This window comes from Dromaius novaehollandiae, chromosome 16 (genome assembly GCF_036370855.1).
Source record: "Dromaius novaehollandiae isolate bDroNov1 chromosome 16, bDroNov1.hap1, whole genome shotgun sequence".
Taxonomy (NCBI): Eukaryota; Metazoa; Chordata; class Aves; order Casuariiformes; family Dromaiidae; genus Dromaius; species Dromaius novaehollandiae.
In genome coordinates this window covers 11,006,004-11,023,769 of record NC_088113.1, presented here as the reverse complement: position 1 = coordinate 11,023,769, position 17,766 = coordinate 11,006,004, and the positions used below count along the sequence as shown (strand labels likewise).

Genomic DNA, 17,766 nt, shown 5'->3' with positions numbered 1-17,766 from the left:
TCTGGTGACTCTAATTTATGCCCTGTGTGACTGATTTTGTACAGGATGCTGCAAAGGTACAGAACATGCACATAGTTGCGCTGTTCTCTGGAGTCTCATGGGCATGTGACAGCTCAAGTGTGTAAGAGCCTGCAAATGTGTAAATGGTGTAGGAAGCATGCAAAATCACCCATGAACAAAACAGAATAGTTCTGCAAACTACAAGCAACCAGTTCGATAGTTACAAGTAATCTCATGAGCATATGGTTTTGTATCATACAAAAAATTACAATAAATAAACTTGGCCTAAAACTAAGGATTTTCCCACCTTTCCCTCCTCAGCAGACCATCCCTATAATTAATACCAAACAGAAAACCAAGTTCACTTGTAATCCACCCCCCTGCAATTTTCCAAAAAATATTAGCAGCTCTTCAAATCTGATCTAATGAACTTTACAAATCTGCTGACCCATTTTGGCTGTGCCATGCTCTTTGCTTCTTGTTTTTTGACATAAGCTGTGTCATCTTTGAGCTGTTTTGGGCTCAAGTAAGAGACTAGTTTGTGCAAATTTTTCAAAAAGTTAACACCGTTTTCTAGTGCAGGCAAAGCTATGGACCTTGAGAGTCTCAAATTCTGAAATACATTTACATTTACATTATATCTCTCCAAGGGTTCCTGTTTCTGTGGCAGAGGTGGCAGAACAGGATGTTAATCCGATCCTGTGTCATCCTACTTTGCAGATTGCCTTATTAACCAAAGTCAGCACTTGCCTAATTGTACAAGGTTGTAAATTACTGCAGTTTAGGTCAGATTTGCAAGGTGCTCAGCTTCTTGTTTGAGGACTGACTAACTGCTTCAGTTATCCCAGGCTTAGCCACCACAAAATATCTTGCAACATTTAGCTTTCAGAGCCTCATGGAATTAAGAATTTTGGGACCTGCAGCCTCTAAATGCTGCACTTTCCTTGAATATAAAAGCATCTACTGATTTCTTTTTTAGTTTACATGTCTTGCACTTGATGCCCTCGCTTGCCATAGTTATTTTCAGTCTTGAATTTAAGTCAGCATTTGGCACCTGAATATGAAACAAACCTCTTCATGAATGATTTTGTGAAATAAGTAAGATATTTTACCTGTGTAAATGTTAATTAAGCTCTGTAAACTGCTTTTTGTTTATATATTATGAATATTATTATTTGAAAAATGCAGATTTGTTTTGAAACCAAACCTGTTTTTCTTGCCTACATTTCAGTCAGAACTAAGACATGGTCCGTTTTACTATATGAAGCAGCCACTCACCACAGACCCTGTTGATGTTGTACCACAGGATGGACGGAATGATTTCTATTGCTGGGTTTGTCATCGGGAAGGCCAAGTCCTCTGCTGTGAACTCTGTCCTCGGGTTTATCATGCTAAGTGTCTGAAACTGACAGCGGAACCAGAGGGGGATTGGTTTTGCCCAGAATGTGAGGTTAGTTTGATATAAGGAATGGATTCCCTTTTTTGTTCATGAGATTTAAGCAGCTTTTTTAAACTCCCAGATTTTTTTATTTTATTCCTATAATTGCCTTTTGGGAAAAGGAACCAAAAAGATTTGTGCAAGAAAGGAGGCATCTGTTGCTGCCTCCCTACTATGGGTGTGCACGCGTGTGTTTGTGCGTGCCTGCCTAGATTGTGTTTGCCTTCTTAGCATGAATCTTCACATTCCTTTTTGTTCCCATCTCTAGAGAAGGCACCATTCCAGAGGGTCATCTCTTCGTCAGGCACCTCTGATTATGAAAACATTCTGCAGTTTTGAATAGTTTAGTTTATGCTTTTACTAGTGGGCCGATCAGCTCTGCAGCAGTGCACAAAAAAATTTGCACTGTACGGTCTACCTAGACAAGTGGGTATTATTATTACTTTTTTTTCTGTAGGGCCAAGGAAGAATTTAACCGTTCATCTCCAGTGATTCTTGGGGAACGAATACTTAGCATCATAATATCCTTAATGAAAGTAACATTGCTTAATATTTTGGGGGGGGGGGGGGAGGGAGAGGGCATTTATTGTATTAAAGCCCAGGTGACTTTCTCAGTTCTTCACATTGCTGTGAACCTGCATTGCATTTGAGATTTTTTTGTATTTCACACATTCAGTTCGTGTGATCTAGAAGGTGGATATAATTTTTCTTTTCCTTTTTCTTCTACTTTTCTCTCGCTCTCTCTTTTTTTTTTTTTTTGACTAGCATAACCAGAATTGAAATTGAATAAAACACATACCTGAAGAACTTAGGCTGCATCATCAGAAATGTTGTGTTTCTTATGAGATAGTTACTATCCTCCATTTGAATAATGCTGGAATGTTTTAAGGGAGGAGAATTCACCTAGAAATGTTTGCTAATAAAATATTTTGTAACTTAATTTTTAGAAAATCACTGTAGCAGAATGCATAGAAACACAGAGTAAAGCTATGACAATGCTCACCATTGAACAGCTATCATATTTACTGAAGTTTGCACTACAGAAAATGAAACAGCCAGGGGTAAGGAGAATTTTTTTCATTTTCTTTCCTCTTTTTTTTTTTTTATATTAGAATGTCATGATACTGAGTTTTGCTCTGTTTTGTGGATCATCATCCTAGGTTACTTTATCTGTAATCAGTGGGCTATGTTGTCTGCCACCTGTCTGATACAGACAGATTAGTTTAGACTATATATACTGAATTGGAGTGCATTTAAAATGTAGTTTTTTGATGCAACTTATGGAGAATGTTTATGATCTGGTTTGGCTCATCTTTGTAGTCGCAGTATGGCTCTTCTGCTTGTTTATTCTACTTACACTCTTCCCCCGATATTCCAATAGTGTCCATCTATGTTAAAGTATGAACAGATTTGTCCTCACAATGTAGATTGTTCTTAGATGTTCTTACATGTCCTTCCCTTTTCTAATAGGAAAAACTGGCACTGAGAGATTAAGTAATTTGCTTGTGGTTACACAGGAAGTGATAATGTCAGTATGCATCCTAGGCAACAGAAGTTGAGTTCTTGTCATGTAGTGTTCCTATACAAGCTATTGGAATTAACTGAGCAATTGAAGGACTTAAGTTAATATTTCAGTAAGTCTAGTGAAAATATAATATGCCTTTCCAGTGAAACTTGTTTTCTCTCACTCACCGAAAGTGGACAGGGCCATCTTTCTGATACAAGGGGCTGTTGGCATAGCATCAGGGGAACGAAAAGACTTGATCTCTTGCCAGTCTGGCTACATGGGCAGGAAGATTAGGTGCAGACATTCCTGAATTATTGGTTACACCAGTTGAAAATGTAGCTTCTGTTTGTCAGTAGAAGTTGTGCTTATCACAGAAGTTGCGATACACTTGAGAAGTACCATATACTTGTGAAACTGAATAAAATATCCTTGTTATGCTGAAGACCTGTGCCATCAGCTTTCATGCAATATGAGGTTGCTGATCTATGAATTTTTATCACAAGGCAAAATTGACTTAAGCTTTTCATCCAACTTCTGCCTTTCTCCTCATATCTGTGTTAGATTTATTCCTCAAAATCACAATGCCTGTACATTTCAAGTGTTCCCTTCCCCCATTCCTCACTATGGAAGCTTTGTCTAGTTTTCATGTGTGAAGAAAAATGTAGATCGAAGAAAGATGGTCTTGTGATAAAGTGCCAAATTCTCTTAACTCCTATTAACTTGCCTTCTTGTTCAAGTTAGGGGAGCAAAAGCAGTGTCTCTGTGCCTGCTACGTAAAAGATGTTGGGGAAAACCAGATGTACAGACTCATGGGCTCTTTGCAATTCTGATCTCTCTATGATAAGTATTTTAGCAGAACAATAGTGGCAGCTTTAGGGAAGGATACTCTTAAGTACTGACAAAATTTGGCTCTTGGAATTCTTTTACTCTGGAGTGGTAAATGCTGTGCTATTAGAATGAGCCATTAGAAGTTTTAAGTGCTGTTTTTCAGAAGCAAAGTGTCAGTGTTAGTTTATATTGAATTCCCAATCAAGGTGTTTTGAAAATGCAATTAGAGAGATAACGTTTAATGAATGCTATTGAGATTTTTTGCCCTTTAGGCACTTAACTCATAACCTTTTGTTTTCCTACCAGAGTACTTGAATTGATTATCTTCAGAAAACTGCACTCCCCCCACTTTAGCAAATAAAATCTAGAGCTCCCCGTGATAAAAGTTTGCATGTGTTTTTATTACCAAATCACCATTGTTACGAAAGTTATGATTCTAATGAGAGCCTGAAAAAGAGGTATTGTGAGCCTAGTTAACAGGAGATTTAAAGAGGTGTTTTCCTCCTGCTAAGATCTTTCAAGTCTCATAGAGCCACAAAGATGATTAAGGACCTGAAGCATCTGTCATATGAGGAGAAGCTGAGAGAGCTGGGACTATTTAGCCTGGGAAGAGAAGGCTCAGGGGGGATCTTATCAATGTTTACAAATATCTGAGGGGAGAGTATAAAGAAGACAGAGGCAGACTGTTCTTAAGGGTGCTCAGTGACAGGATAAGAGGCAAGGGGCACAAACTGCAACAGAGGAAATTCCATCTGAGTGTAAGAAAACACTTCTTCACTGGTGGTGAACTCCACTGCAGGTGGCTGAACACTGGACCAGGTTGCCCAGAGAGGTTGTAGAGTCTCCATCCTTGGAGAAACTCAAAATGCAACCGGATAAAGTCCTGGAAAACCTGTTCTAGCTGACCCAGCTGGGCCGGGAGGTTGGGCCAGATGATCTCCAGAAGTTCCTTCCAACCTCAACTATTCTGTGATTTGATACTCGCTCCCCACCAAATCATTTTACAAAAATCCGAACTTTGTAGTTCTTTACATTCAGCATATGTAAAAATCTGTTAAATGAGACCATTTAGTTCCTCTTTTTCTGCCTGTGTTTTTTCCTCTTTATTAATTTACCAAATTTTTTAATTGCCTTCAAAGAATTTTCTCTGACATCCCAGTTGCAAGTAGTATTAAAAGAAGAATCACTACCATGTGGTTGGTGAAACAGTTCAGTTTTAATAAACAGTCTGATTATTTTTTGGTTTTGTTTTTCTTCAAACAGACAGAGCCATTTCAAAAGCCAGTTTCACTGGATCAGCACCCAGATTATGCAGAATATATCTTTCATCCAATGGACCTTTGTACATTAGAAAAGGTTAGTACGAAGCAGAAAGAGAGAAGTTCATTGAATTTAATTGCTGCTGTTAAGATTTCTGGGTGGGAAGGGGAGAGATACTGCTTGTAATTATTTTGATACTGTTTTTTGTTATTGCAAATGTTAGTACCATTATAGCTTAAAAACAATCATTTGATAACCGAGCGAGTCCATGATTTTGTCTGAACTGGTAGCAAATGCTCAGTAAAAATAGCCTGAAAACAAACGAACTTACACTGATGATCTTCACCTGTATAAATCCATCTGATTCCTGTAATCATCATGTGAGGAGACTTCATTAAGTAGAGTTTGCGTGTGACCATGATCTTTACTAGCTGTGAATGGATCGTTGTTCTATTAATTTGTCTTAGAAACATTTGAGCATGTGTATGCAGGGACCATGCCACACTCATTTTACTGATCATTCAGCAAATACTGTGATCTCCACTGTGCCCAGAGATGTGGGAGAAAAGGGAAACAGTAAAGAGGTTGACCTATGGGAGTTTGATTCTCAGTCCAATAATACATTAACAGTTTGAAATTATGAAAAAATTTTCCGTTTTCCACTGCTTTAATAAAGAGCAGAACATTGCAGAGTTTTGTTCTGCTAGGACCTGGTGAAAAGGTGAAATGATACCAAGAGTTTTCCTTTTCCCTGTCTTTACAATGGAGGTTGATGCCTTTATGGTATAAAGGTGTAGCCAACTGTACTGATTTTGTCTACTTGAAGCTACTTTACCCAGTGGGTAGATTGGTAAATCAAGCCTACTGTCATATATAACATGGCCTATAATTTTGTCTGAGTCTTGGAAAAGTTAAAAAATACAAATGCTGAGAAGCAGTAATACACCAGTTGAAGAAATCAGGTACTCAGTTTGCTGCAGAGACATTGAGTGGAGTACTGCTTCATGAAACTAACATAAACTTTTTCAAAAGTTTAAGATACTGATTTAAATAATTTATTATTTGTAATTCCTTTAGACAGTTCCTACAGTTCTGGGATAGTCAAAACATGTGCTGAATTTGACAGATTCTTCAGTATTTAGAATCATAAGTCTTACTGAACATAAGTAATCCTGTTAGTAGTCTAATTGATAAGGAAAAGCTGTTCAGGAAGAAGGTGTCACTTCTAATTCACGTCTGGTTCCTGATATATTCTTAATTTTTTCTTTCCAGAATGTTAAAAAGAAAATGTACGGTTGCACTGAAGCATTTTTGGCTGATGCCAAATGGATTTTGCACAACTGCATTATTTACAATGGGGGTAAATATTGATATGTACTTATTTCCTGGAATATAAAACTTCAGAAAGAGTGTAGTCATAGAGCAATTTGTAGATTTCCAGTTGGCTGAAATTATCTTCCTGCTAATTACTGTAGCTCCTAAGCACAAATGAATTTTTTAACAACTGGCTTACATGTATCTCTAGGATCAAATATTGTCTGTGCTCATTCCACCTTAAAAATTTTCAAATAGAAAGTATGCGTTATTTTGGTATTTTGCATGGTGCAGTGCTTTATAGGAAACTTAACTGAGGAAATGAATGATACAACATGTTGGTCGCTTAAGAAGAGCATATCAGTGGTGGGCAGGCTGCAGTAGACTTAAAAAGTAACATTTAAAGAGTGGTTACTGTGTTATGCTCCTGTGGATGGACCCACCCACTACTTTTATACATAGTTGTTTTAAATTGTCTTTTCAGATGTTCTCTTTTGTCTTTAATGCAAATTTCTTTTCAAACAAAATCTGTTGTTTTTAATTATAATTTTAACATAACAGTTTTCTTGATTAAAGCTTTTTCTTTTTATTGCTCCCTCAGGAAATCACAAATTAACACAAACGGCAAAAGTCATCATCAAAATCTGTGAGCATGAGGTATGTGTATCCCAGTTGACCTAATTGTCCTGTCTGTATCTTTAAAACATTAATTCTATTTCAGATACTCAAATGAAATATTAAATGCTTTATATCATGTGTATTATATAAGTATAATCTGTATGGTATTTCTTGCATTTAGATATGCATAACTATGTCCTTCAGAATGATTTTGGCAAGGGCATTGCTAATGTCTCTTCTATTAGAATACTCACTATGTGTAATTCAGACTTTAAGTGAGGAAAAAAAAGAAAGGAGATGTGGACACTGTAGCAATACTACCTTCTAAATGAATATTTGGAGCTGGAAAAAGAGACTCAGATCTTCTGGTTCATAGATGCTGTAACAATATGCAAAGCCCTGTTATTGAATACAAAAATGACTGCATCCATTTTTAACTGATCATTTGCACTGATTTTATTTCAGTGATATTCCATAATATTTTGTATTACAAAAAAATTGCTATTTTAAGTGTAGTATTTTTGAACTACATTTCGTTGATACGATTTATACGATGATCTGACCCTTTTTATTTATGCCAAACGCTTTCCTGACCCCCACTTGACACAGAAATATCCATGATTCATATAAATCATGAGAATATATCAGTTTTTATTGGTAGAAATTAAATATATAACTAGAGCTCCATTTCATAGCTAATTTATGTAATATGAGTATGAGGAATAAAATATTTTTGATTCTGCACAAATTTTATGAAATTAAATACCCACAGTGAGGTTATATTTTTGTCAAAGTAAGGATGTATTTTTATCACTGGAGTAAATGGCAGAGTGTAGTCTGAAGAGGGTTGCAAAAATATGACTGATTTATTAACTGGAATGTGCGCCTTGTGTAGAAAAAGATTGGTGTCACTCAAAACCCTGTTGATTTCACAGGAAGTAAAATTCTGCACAGGTCAATTTATAGCCATGAATTTTTGGAAAATTGATGTTAGTAATATGAACAGGCTACCATAATAATACTTATTGATCATACCTTTGATTGTGCTTAAGCTCTTCAGTAACTACTTTTTCTTTTCAGATGAATGAAATTGAAGTATGTCCGGAATGTTATTTAGCTGCTTGCCAAAAACGAGAGAATTGGTTTTGTGAGCCTTGTGTAAGTTGAAGATTATGGTAGTCTAGCTAATACATTAAACTAAAACTTCCATTTGACTCCCATTTGTTATCCCTCCATTGTTTTAAACCTGTGGTGGTTACTGAGTCAAGGAAAGCTACTCTAGTTTACAAAGTGGCTTGTGGTGGCAAATCATTCATTTTGTGGAGTCGGAAGATCATCTCAATGTGTTTAGCTGTCAGACGACTTTCTTTCACAAAGCAAGATGCAGATGATGTCAACACCCAGTTGTCAGTTTCTCTGCCCTCAAATATAGGATATCTACTCCTGGTGATACTTAAGATTTTTGAAATACGAATGTCTGTTTCTGTAGGTGTGGATCTGAGAATTTAGACTTTATTCTGTTTTATGACCTATTAATAGGTTGGTTGATTTTAATAATGTACCAGACTTGGAAAGGCTTCTTAAGATTCTTAAGCAGAAGTGTGTAATCTGTCAAATCATCTTGTGCTTGAGTGGAAATTAGGGATTTTGAAAGATTAGGCCTAATTTAGGTTATGTTAAACAAATATTTGGAAGGGACTAAGTAAAAATAAAAAAGTGCTATCAAGATGTGTTTATTTGAGATACTTAAGATATTATGTGTAATCTTTTTATTCTTTTTTCTCTCTTTATATATTAAGTATATATCACATATATATTAAAATGATATCTTGTATTTGGCAAATGCCTTGCATGTGTTGAGTCTTGATTGACTCTAAGTAATACATACAATTTTTAAAAATCATGCTATATACCTGATTTTGAAGGTAAAACTGCTTATATTTTCTTACTGTGTATTTGCCTCTTCCTCCAGAGCAATCCTCACCCTTTGGTCTGGGCTAAACTCAAAGGCTTTCCATTCTGGCCTGCTAAAGCACTGAGGGATAAAGATGGGCAAGTTGATGCCCGTTTCTTTGGCCAACATGACAGGTGGGAATTTAACCAAAGGGTATCTTTGTCTGTGCTTAAGAAATTGTTGTTGTAATTCTGTACTCTGAGAGTTTTTGCTGTCCTGTCTTTTGAAGCTTGATCCTAATAAACTATGTAATACTTCAGCATACATAATTTTAATCTCCTATGTGAATTCTCTAGAATACAAGTCACGTATTTGCCAGAGTAATACATGTATAATCTTACAATTACGTATTTTATATCAATTAAGCTATATTCATTTATTCTTAAATTCACCTATTTGTTTGCTTTTTTAGAATAAACTTTTAAAGACACGATTAAAAAAGGATATTTAAACATTTAGTTAATATAAAAGTTATTTCCTGTGACTGTGGTTTTGTGCTACAAAGAATTGTATTTTTTAAAAATGAAAGAGAAGTAGAAAATGTAATACTTGTTGCAAGTGCTACTTTTGCTCTAGGAAGGAGTTCGTGTTTTCTATGCTTGTCAACGCTCTGCTTAGATGGAAGTAGCCATGGTGAATACTAGTTCATTTATCATGAATAAAGAATATGAATCTATACAGTTATTAAAACAGGTACTTTAAAACTGTATATGGCCGTGACATATTTAGGTCAAAGTTCCTGGAATTTTCTTGTCTTGGAAGGCAAGGTTTTAGACTCTGGCTGAAAAATAAATGAAATATGTCCAAAACTTGGTGATAAAAATTTTCTTAGTATTGTGGAGTTTGATCACCTTGGCATGTGGTGTAAAAATAAAACTTTATGTTTTTAAGAATGTGCTTAGGAAGTCTTAACTTTCTGACCTGCTTTTTCTACTTTTCTGCTAACTATGACATGTCGATTGAAAGATTGTTTAGTAGTGGTCTTCTTACAGTTATACAGAATATTCTGATTAGGAATGTCTTGTCATTTTTGACCAGTGTTCATTTGTGTTGTATGTGTTACTGGAGTAGAAGAAATAAGCTAGCAGTAGTCTAAGACATGCAGTTTACTTATTTACCAAGACTAAGCAATTAATTATTAAAAGAAAAGGAAAGTGCACATGGTCCTTTGATAGTACCTGATGTGTGCATATCCTCAGAGTTCGGATAAAATAAATTAGATGTGCAGAAAAGTTGCCAGTGTCAAATCCTCAGTATTAAATTTGATTATCTTTCTGTTTTATATATAGGGCCTGGGTTCCAATAAATAATTGCTACCTCATGTCTAAAGAAATTCCTTTTTCTGTGAAAAAGACTAAAAGCATCTTCAACAGTGCAATGCAAGAGATGGAGGTTTATGTTGATAACATTCGTAGAAAGTTTGGGGTATTTAACTACGCACCTTTCCGGACACCGTATACTCCCAACAATCAATACCAAATGTTATTAGACCCTGCAAACCCAACTGCTGGAACTGCAAAAACAGACAAACAAGAGAAGATCAAGCTGAACTTTGATATGACAGCATCACCCAAGATTCTAATGAGCAAGCCGATGCTGAGCAGTAGTACAGGTCGTAGGATTTCATTGACAGATATGCCACGGTCACCAATGAGTACAAACTCATCAGTCCACACTGGATCTGATGTTGAACAGGATGCGGAGAAAAAAGCAACTTCCAGTCATTTTAGCGCAAGTGAAGAATCCATGGACTTTATTGACAAAAATACAGGTAAAAAAAAAATGGGGAGACCTGACTGCATTTGGTTAATGCACTAGTTTTATTACATGTATTTTTGAAAGACAGATGTTATTATTAATCATTTTGCAAAGAAATTTTAGAAAAAAAGACCAACTTAACTTTCAGTTTCACACATAAGAGATAACAGTCCTTTCTGTTGCACTGAGAAGGAATAAATATTCTTGAAAAGTGACCAAAAACCTTTAGTTTAAATGACAGGAAATAGTTGTGACTGTCAGAGTGAATGAAGGGTGGAAATAGATATTAAAAAGCTTAAATTGCCATGATTAGGAGCATTCTATTTAAAATTTGATAGCTATTTTTCAAGGCAATGAGCTTAATTCAGTCACAGTGTTCCCCCATTTAGTACAGAGTGCTAAAATATGGCAAAACTACTGTTGCAATAGGCGCAGTAGGTAAAGAGAAAAAAGGTTTAACAAATACAGAATTTGGACTTCACAGACTTACAGTGTAGTCCCAGATCAACTGCTGGCTAATTTGGGGACATTCAGGCAAACCTCTTTATCTGAATGGGCCTTATGTTTGTCATCCATAAAATAATGACCATCACTATGTGAAAAAAATGATATGATATATTCATTAATGTGACTTAATAAGACTTCAGTTTTGGATAAAAGGATTTCTTTGTAAAGAAAGCTAAATCAGTCTGTTGTGAGTTGCAGTTTTGGAAGCAAAAATTTCTTGACTTTGAAAGCTGAAAGAATAGAGGAAACTTTTAAAAACTACATATAAAAGATACATGAATATATCTAAAAATCTGGAGCCTGGAAAAATTAGTTCAACTTGCCTGACAGTGAGCAAAAGTTTCCTAAATTAAACTTTGTTTGATGTGGACGACATCATAGAATTTATTTCATGTTGTTTGAGATTGTAACCCAAAAGAAGAATCCATTTAGAAAAAGCCATGATATATTTCTTTTCTTTTTCCCTTTATTTATATAAATCTTGAGAGAGCTCTTTTTTTTTCCCTTATGAGTTTTTGTTTTAGACAGTTTAATATTAAAGTAACCTCTGTGGAAGTTGTAGAAGACTCCTTCAAACTAGTGGATGTACCTTTTTAGGGAAGTGGTGTTCTACAGTAGGAACATGGACTAATTTGTTCAGTTTTTGTATAGGGTACCAGTAGCTTACACTTGTGGATTTTTAGTCCTGTATTACTTAGTGATGGGCACATATGAAAGAGGGAAGCAAAACTGGGAAAAGTAAGCTTGAGATTTAGTTAATTTTTGCTTTTGAGATTAGTATTGCAGCTAGAATAATCAGTGCCAAAACACAGGCATGCCACACCTGCCTTTGGATAAGTCTGATCTTAAAAAATAAAACTGTCATGCTTATTCCTTTGTTCTGCAGTATTATTTAACAATTTCTTAAAAACAGACAGACAAACATGAAAATCCAGATGGACAAGTAGCCCTGCAAAAAACAAAAAGAATGTGCTTTAGCCCTGACAGGTAGCCATTTGGGAATCTTACTCTTCCTAGCCAGTAAAGGATAGGACATGAAACTAACTTTGGGTTCAAAAATTATCTTGTGATATGAAATTTGCACGCACAACTTTCTGTCCCTCTTACGAAAGTGATGTCATGGTAAGTGTAATAAATTTAAATATATCAAAACACATGGATTTCTTAGTAGAAAATACAAAGTCAATAGGAATTCATCATCAAAATTTTCATGTAACAAAGTAAAGAAAATCTCAGAAAATCTCTAGACTTGCATCAATTATTTGAGTTATTCACTGGCTTCAGGAAAAACTCTTCCAATTTATATTATTTTATACATAAATTATCATGAACATATTTGTGTATGGCTTTCATACGTAAGGTGTAGCTGCCAAATAGTGTTATTTACCTTAAAATGTAAGGCTTTTATTATACTACTTTTTTTTATATATATAATAGTAGACATGATCATGGAAAGTCATATTAAAGCTGTTTTGTCAGATAAAGATAAAAGAAGGTGGTAGATATTACCCTAATCTTTGGCTTCTTGACTATCGCGGTAATTCTGGGGATTTTTTTCTAACTTTTTGTGAGGCCTTTCTGATAGTATATGGAAGTGCTGGATTTGACTTGACAGCAGCTAACTAGTATATTCAGTTTCTCACCTGGCATTTCTACCTGAATATTGTTATAAACACTAACTTTGTAATACTTAACATTATGTGTAAACTTAGTTGCCCCAGCACTGGAATCTGTGTGTTCTGAGTAAAATTTAAATGAAATTGCTTGTTGACTGTAAAAACATTGAAGTAGTGTCACTGCCCTATGCTTCAACAGGAATGTTTGTATTCGGTTTTGACGTCTGTTGTGTGAGTGAAAGGAAAAAAATAACTTTGAAATAGTTATGGAAACAGCAGATATCACTACCTTTTAGGAATCTGAAAATATACAGACAATGGTTTATGTACAGGGAAAGAGCGAGAGTTCAGTAGTGAGTTTAAGATTACATATTCAAAGCGTTAGGCAGAGATTAAACAGACAGAAATGAGTCTTGCTGAGACGGAAAGGAGTTTTTTTGGTTTTGGGGTTTTTTTTAGGTAACAGCCTGCAGATGCTTCTTTTTGTAGACTGTCTGGCTGATCCCAGTTTTATGTTTTTGAAGCATTACTTCATGGATATTTTGAATACTTAAAGCACAGGCTTTTGCTTATACTGTGTGTATATATAGGAATATCCTGTTACCTTATCTGAGAGATTTGGTCGCTGATTTTGAGCTGTTCTCATTATGCTTGCTCTGATTTGTGCTTTTAATTCTCTGTTAAAGTATCTAGAAACTGGGGTAGGATTTTTTTTTATGTTTACCCACATACATGAAATAAAAAGGTGCCAATTCAGTGTGTGAAGACTTTTTTAATATTTAAAATAACCAAATCTTGAAGGTTAGAAACTCTCAGTAACTTAAAACAGAGTGTTTTTGAGGATAAACACACATTTGGCCTGACAAAGCAGTTGCAATACAATTATTTTCAGTACAATTTCTTTTTTATTAAACTAATATTAAAGCAGTAATTGTAATTTATAATGGAGGTATAATACGAAGTTGAAATTATTAAACAAAAATCCTTTCCCTGCTTCTGCAGGGTTTAAAAGCTGTTTTGTCCCAGTGAAAGTGGCTTTATTCTGATTATTTTTAAATCTGTCTTTATTAATTTTGTGCTTTTTCAGCTTCTCCAGCACCAACAAGAACGGGTCAAGCAGGGAGCTTGTCAGGCAGCCCCAAACCTTTCTCTCCTCAAGCTTCAACACCAATTTCTGCTAAGCAAGAAAGAACTTCCACTCCAGGAAGCATTCTGAATCTTAATCTTGGTTAGTTTTGGCCTTTGAAAGTCTAATACTGTTATAGCTGAATAAATTACAGTGGTGTCAATACAAGATAATATGAACAAACTTTCTTGTATATGGCTGTAAATGAACAAATGGCTTTAAATGAAGCATGTGTGTAATTATTGTTTCATCAAATAAGCTATTTATTGTTTTTTAAAGCAGAACTGAAAGTTACTGTTTCTTCTTGTTGATAAAAGGAAGTAGTTCAGGGATGATTTTTACTTGGACTGTGCATACTACTGTTTCCAAATAATGGGTTAGGTTCTAAAGGCTGTAGGTACGTTAACATTGCCACTCTTCAGCCCTCAGTCTCTTCAGTGAATTGTTGGCAAGGTTTTCTCATGGTTGTTAGGTTTAGGATTTACTACGGTGTCTTCTGCCTTGCAACGTTGCCATCACTTCCTCACTGGACCAGCCCTCTCTTGGTAGAGGTATAGATGAAAGGAATTAGTAGATGTCTTGGAACTCCTAAAAAGTAAATTTGGGGATTCTGGTATTTTGAAGGGTGGGATGGGTAAGTCCTAACTAGGTACAGTAGTTCTGAAAGCCAAACAGATGTAAATAGGTTTCCTCAATCATGCTGTGTTCTGGTTCAGTGAATACTGGCTACATTTTACATTCCTGTGATATTTCATGAAGAGACAGGATCCTGCCCCTGGGTCTTAGACAAATCCAGGAGGGCTTGAGCTTGAATACTGAATTCACATTTTTGGTGAGCTACAGATCTTTTCACTGTGGACACAAGCTTATAGTGTTTTTTTCAGTGTTAAGCTGTTTGACATAACCATAGAATCATTTTTTCCGCTGTACTGCAGCTGTTTGTCTTGTTATCTGAGGTATGATTCATTTGCAACAAATCTTAAGAAATAATGTGGTGCTGAAATAGCGTGAATCACAGATGGGAGACATTAGCTGGGACATAGAATATTTTGAATAAATGGGGTGGAACTGAAAATCTGGTGTGATGGTTCATGAGGATCACTGTGAAATAGCAGCACATTTTCAGATAGAATATCAGTTATTTGTTCAGCTTTAGGGAAGCTTCTTTTGCTAAATATGCTGTTTTTAATAGGAATGAAAATGGCAGCCCGTTCTCATTAGATGATGAGTGTCAGCTGTGCCAGACAGATTCATCTGTGAATTGTATGGCTTTCAGATATGACTCACTGTGTCTTACTGTCAAGCATAATGCAAACAGGGATTTGCCCTGAGAAACAGAAATGAAATTCCAAAATAGAAGGACACTTACATATATTGGGCAGAGAACTAGAAGGGCTCCTATGATTGTCCTCCAGTTCAGCAGTAAGAAAAGAAAAATAATGGATGCAAGCCAGCTGTAGTTACTGGTAGACTGGCAGAAGTGAAAAATTGACAGTGTGAATGATGAAGCTATACTAAACATGGATTGGTTGGAAAAAAAATTATATTCCAGATGGTACAAGACCTGTCCCTGTATGAATGGCAGAGGCAGAAAAGATAGAACAACTCTGACACAGTAATGAGTGAAAATTTTTAGATGGGTGATGGGAAAATGTAGAGTTTGGAGATGAGAACCTGAATATTCCTCCTCAATGGGTTTCTCTGCCCTTTACTCTGCTTTCTTTCTACTAATAGTTTGATATTAATAGGGCAAATCGGAAGTCCAGGTCTTCAGTGAGACCTCCTAGTTGGTTTGATAGAAATTTATTTCATATGTCAAGATATAGGGTTCCCAGGGGAAATACTACAGTGTCTCTTGTCTTCATCCTCCTCACTTTCTTCCATTTTTGCCTGTATTTGTATCCTGCCATGTAGTTAACTAACAGTAATTCCGTATTTGCCAGGTTCTACAGCAAAACTTTCTACAATGTTTTTCATATATATACGTGTGTGTGTGTGTGTGTGTGTGTGTATGTGGAAGAATTTTTAAAAATTCACCACTCCGATGCTTTCAATAAGAACTATTGTGAGTGTTCATTCCTTTTGAAATTCTGTCCTTTTCATGCTTAAAAGGAAACTGAACATTTTTTTGAAAACGAGCTCGTAATAAAACAGCTTATTACAAAACCATAGAAATGTAGCATCATATTGACTCATGTTTACTATAGGGCCGTCAGCTCTTTTTTGCTGTATTGTTCCTTAGTCAGATACTCCTCATTTTAAAAAGTTTTTTTTTCCCCACTCCTTAAATGCTGAATTTTTCACTTATAGCTATTAATTCAGCTTCTTGGTTTCAGAAATCACCTGCAATTTATTAAGAACATTTTGAATTCTGACCCCTTTTCTAAAGAATTAGGAGCAACCTCCATTTCTGTGTCATCCACAGATTTTATGCTATTTTATCATCACAATAATGAATGAAAATGTTGACTAGAGTTGTGCTTTAGAACAGAGTGCATTGAAGTCGGATTTGTAATCCTCCTGTAGCAATGCACCCACCTGGTAACAGTGGCACCTGGATCGCGGTTCCTGAGTTTGCTTCTGGGAATATCAGAATGTCAGTGAAGTGCTAAGATTGGCCTTTTTCCCAGGTGGTTTCCTTTCTGTAGGGTCAGTTTCTGTTCTGGAGGGGTGTGGACTAGTTCAGAGTCTGTCCGTGGCTAAAACTCTGATTAAGCAGTTGGTGCATTTTGTGTATCTTGTCAGGGAAATGAATTTCCATGGTCCTTTGCTACAGAGTTCTCAATGTCATTCTGTTCCATTCCATGCTATCAGCTCGGGGATAGGACATTATCTTAGTAGAGTGATGACTTTCTCCCTATACATTCTTACAGCATTTAGGAACAGAATGTATGAGACAGTGCTGTAAGTATTTGTAGGGTATTATTCTGGCATTATCTAGAATAGCTATGGGAAGGAACGGTTAAATACATTAAGTTTTTTTGCATATGCACTGCAGCTACATGCACTTTAATGACATTCATTGAAAGCAGTTCACTGCAGTTTCTTAAAATGTGCAGTTTTAGAAAATAAATAGACTAACACAGTTAATTCTTATAGTATTTCTTTCATCACAACAAAATTTAAACTTTACCAATAGCTTGCCTCTCCAGCCTAGAAGTTGAGGAAACTTTAATTTGTATGTTGCAAAAAGTTACCTGCTGACAGTTTAGGCGGAAGTTAGACTCTGAAGTTTGATTTTTATTTCAGCCTCTCTGGGACAGTTAAAGAAAAGCTAGAATTTAGTTAAACTGTGATTTGCAATTGTGATTTGACTTAATTTCTTTGGTGTTCTAATTTGTTAGAGCCTTGTCTTTTTTATTCAAAAGCGATCAAAAGCTTAAAAGTTTACATCACACTGAGTGATGCTTGAGTTTGTATTATGTTTAGTTTCTTCCAATATGGAAGTGTGGTATGAGGCCTGTGAAATTCAGCATTACTTTTATGATCATTTCACTGGTTTTAGAAAGGATGATTGACTCTTGGTTTATCTAGACTGCATGTGTATTATAAGCGAAGATGGTCCGAACTGTGGCCTGTGTGTTTGGCTTGTGGGATTGCTACCTACAAGCTGCTGCCTTTCCCTTGGAGATGAGGAACTGTTATTTTACCGGTAAACAAGAGCTGCGTGAACTGCTTGAATGCTTCCTTCTTTATCTGCTCTCACTGTAACATAAATTCGGTTTGCAACCTGGTAGGAGAGAGTGGCAAAATCTGACTCTGACACCCACACTGCTGAGGTTGAGCCATTTTGTACTATGACTCTTAAATTTTAAATTTGGAAGGTACCTTGATATTAAG

General features: G+C 35.8%; 1 protein-coding gene across 10 annotated transcripts in view; it reads left to right on the top strand.

Moving 5' to 3' along the window:
- The window catches only part of ZMYND8 (zinc finger MYND-type containing 8), an 86,567-nt gene that overhangs the window by 49,446 nt on the left and 19,355 nt on the right, over positions 1-17,766 (top strand). For 9 of the 10 annotated variants that reach the window (XR_003258094.2, XM_064521473.1, XM_064521474.1 and 6 more), the window contains 9 exons: positions 1,232-1,450; positions 2,386-2,499; positions 5,037-5,129; positions 6,306-6,393; positions 6,949-7,004; positions 8,046-8,123; positions 8,938-9,053; positions 10,209-10,690; positions 13,888-14,028. Coding sequence is in view for 9 of the 10 variants with exons in the window: in XM_064521473.1 (XP_064377543.1) it covers positions 1,232-1,450; positions 2,386-2,499; positions 5,037-5,129; positions 6,306-6,393; positions 6,949-7,004; positions 8,046-8,123; positions 8,938-9,053; positions 10,209-10,690; positions 13,888-14,028 (1,387 nt within the window). In the remaining variant the exon portion in view is untranslated. The remainder of the gene's footprint in view (positions 1-1,231; positions 1,451-2,385; positions 2,500-5,036; positions 5,130-6,305; positions 6,394-6,948; positions 7,005-8,045; positions 8,124-8,937; positions 9,054-10,208; positions 10,691-13,887; positions 14,029-17,766) is intronic. The other variant, XM_026092972.2, reaches the window with a different exon arrangement.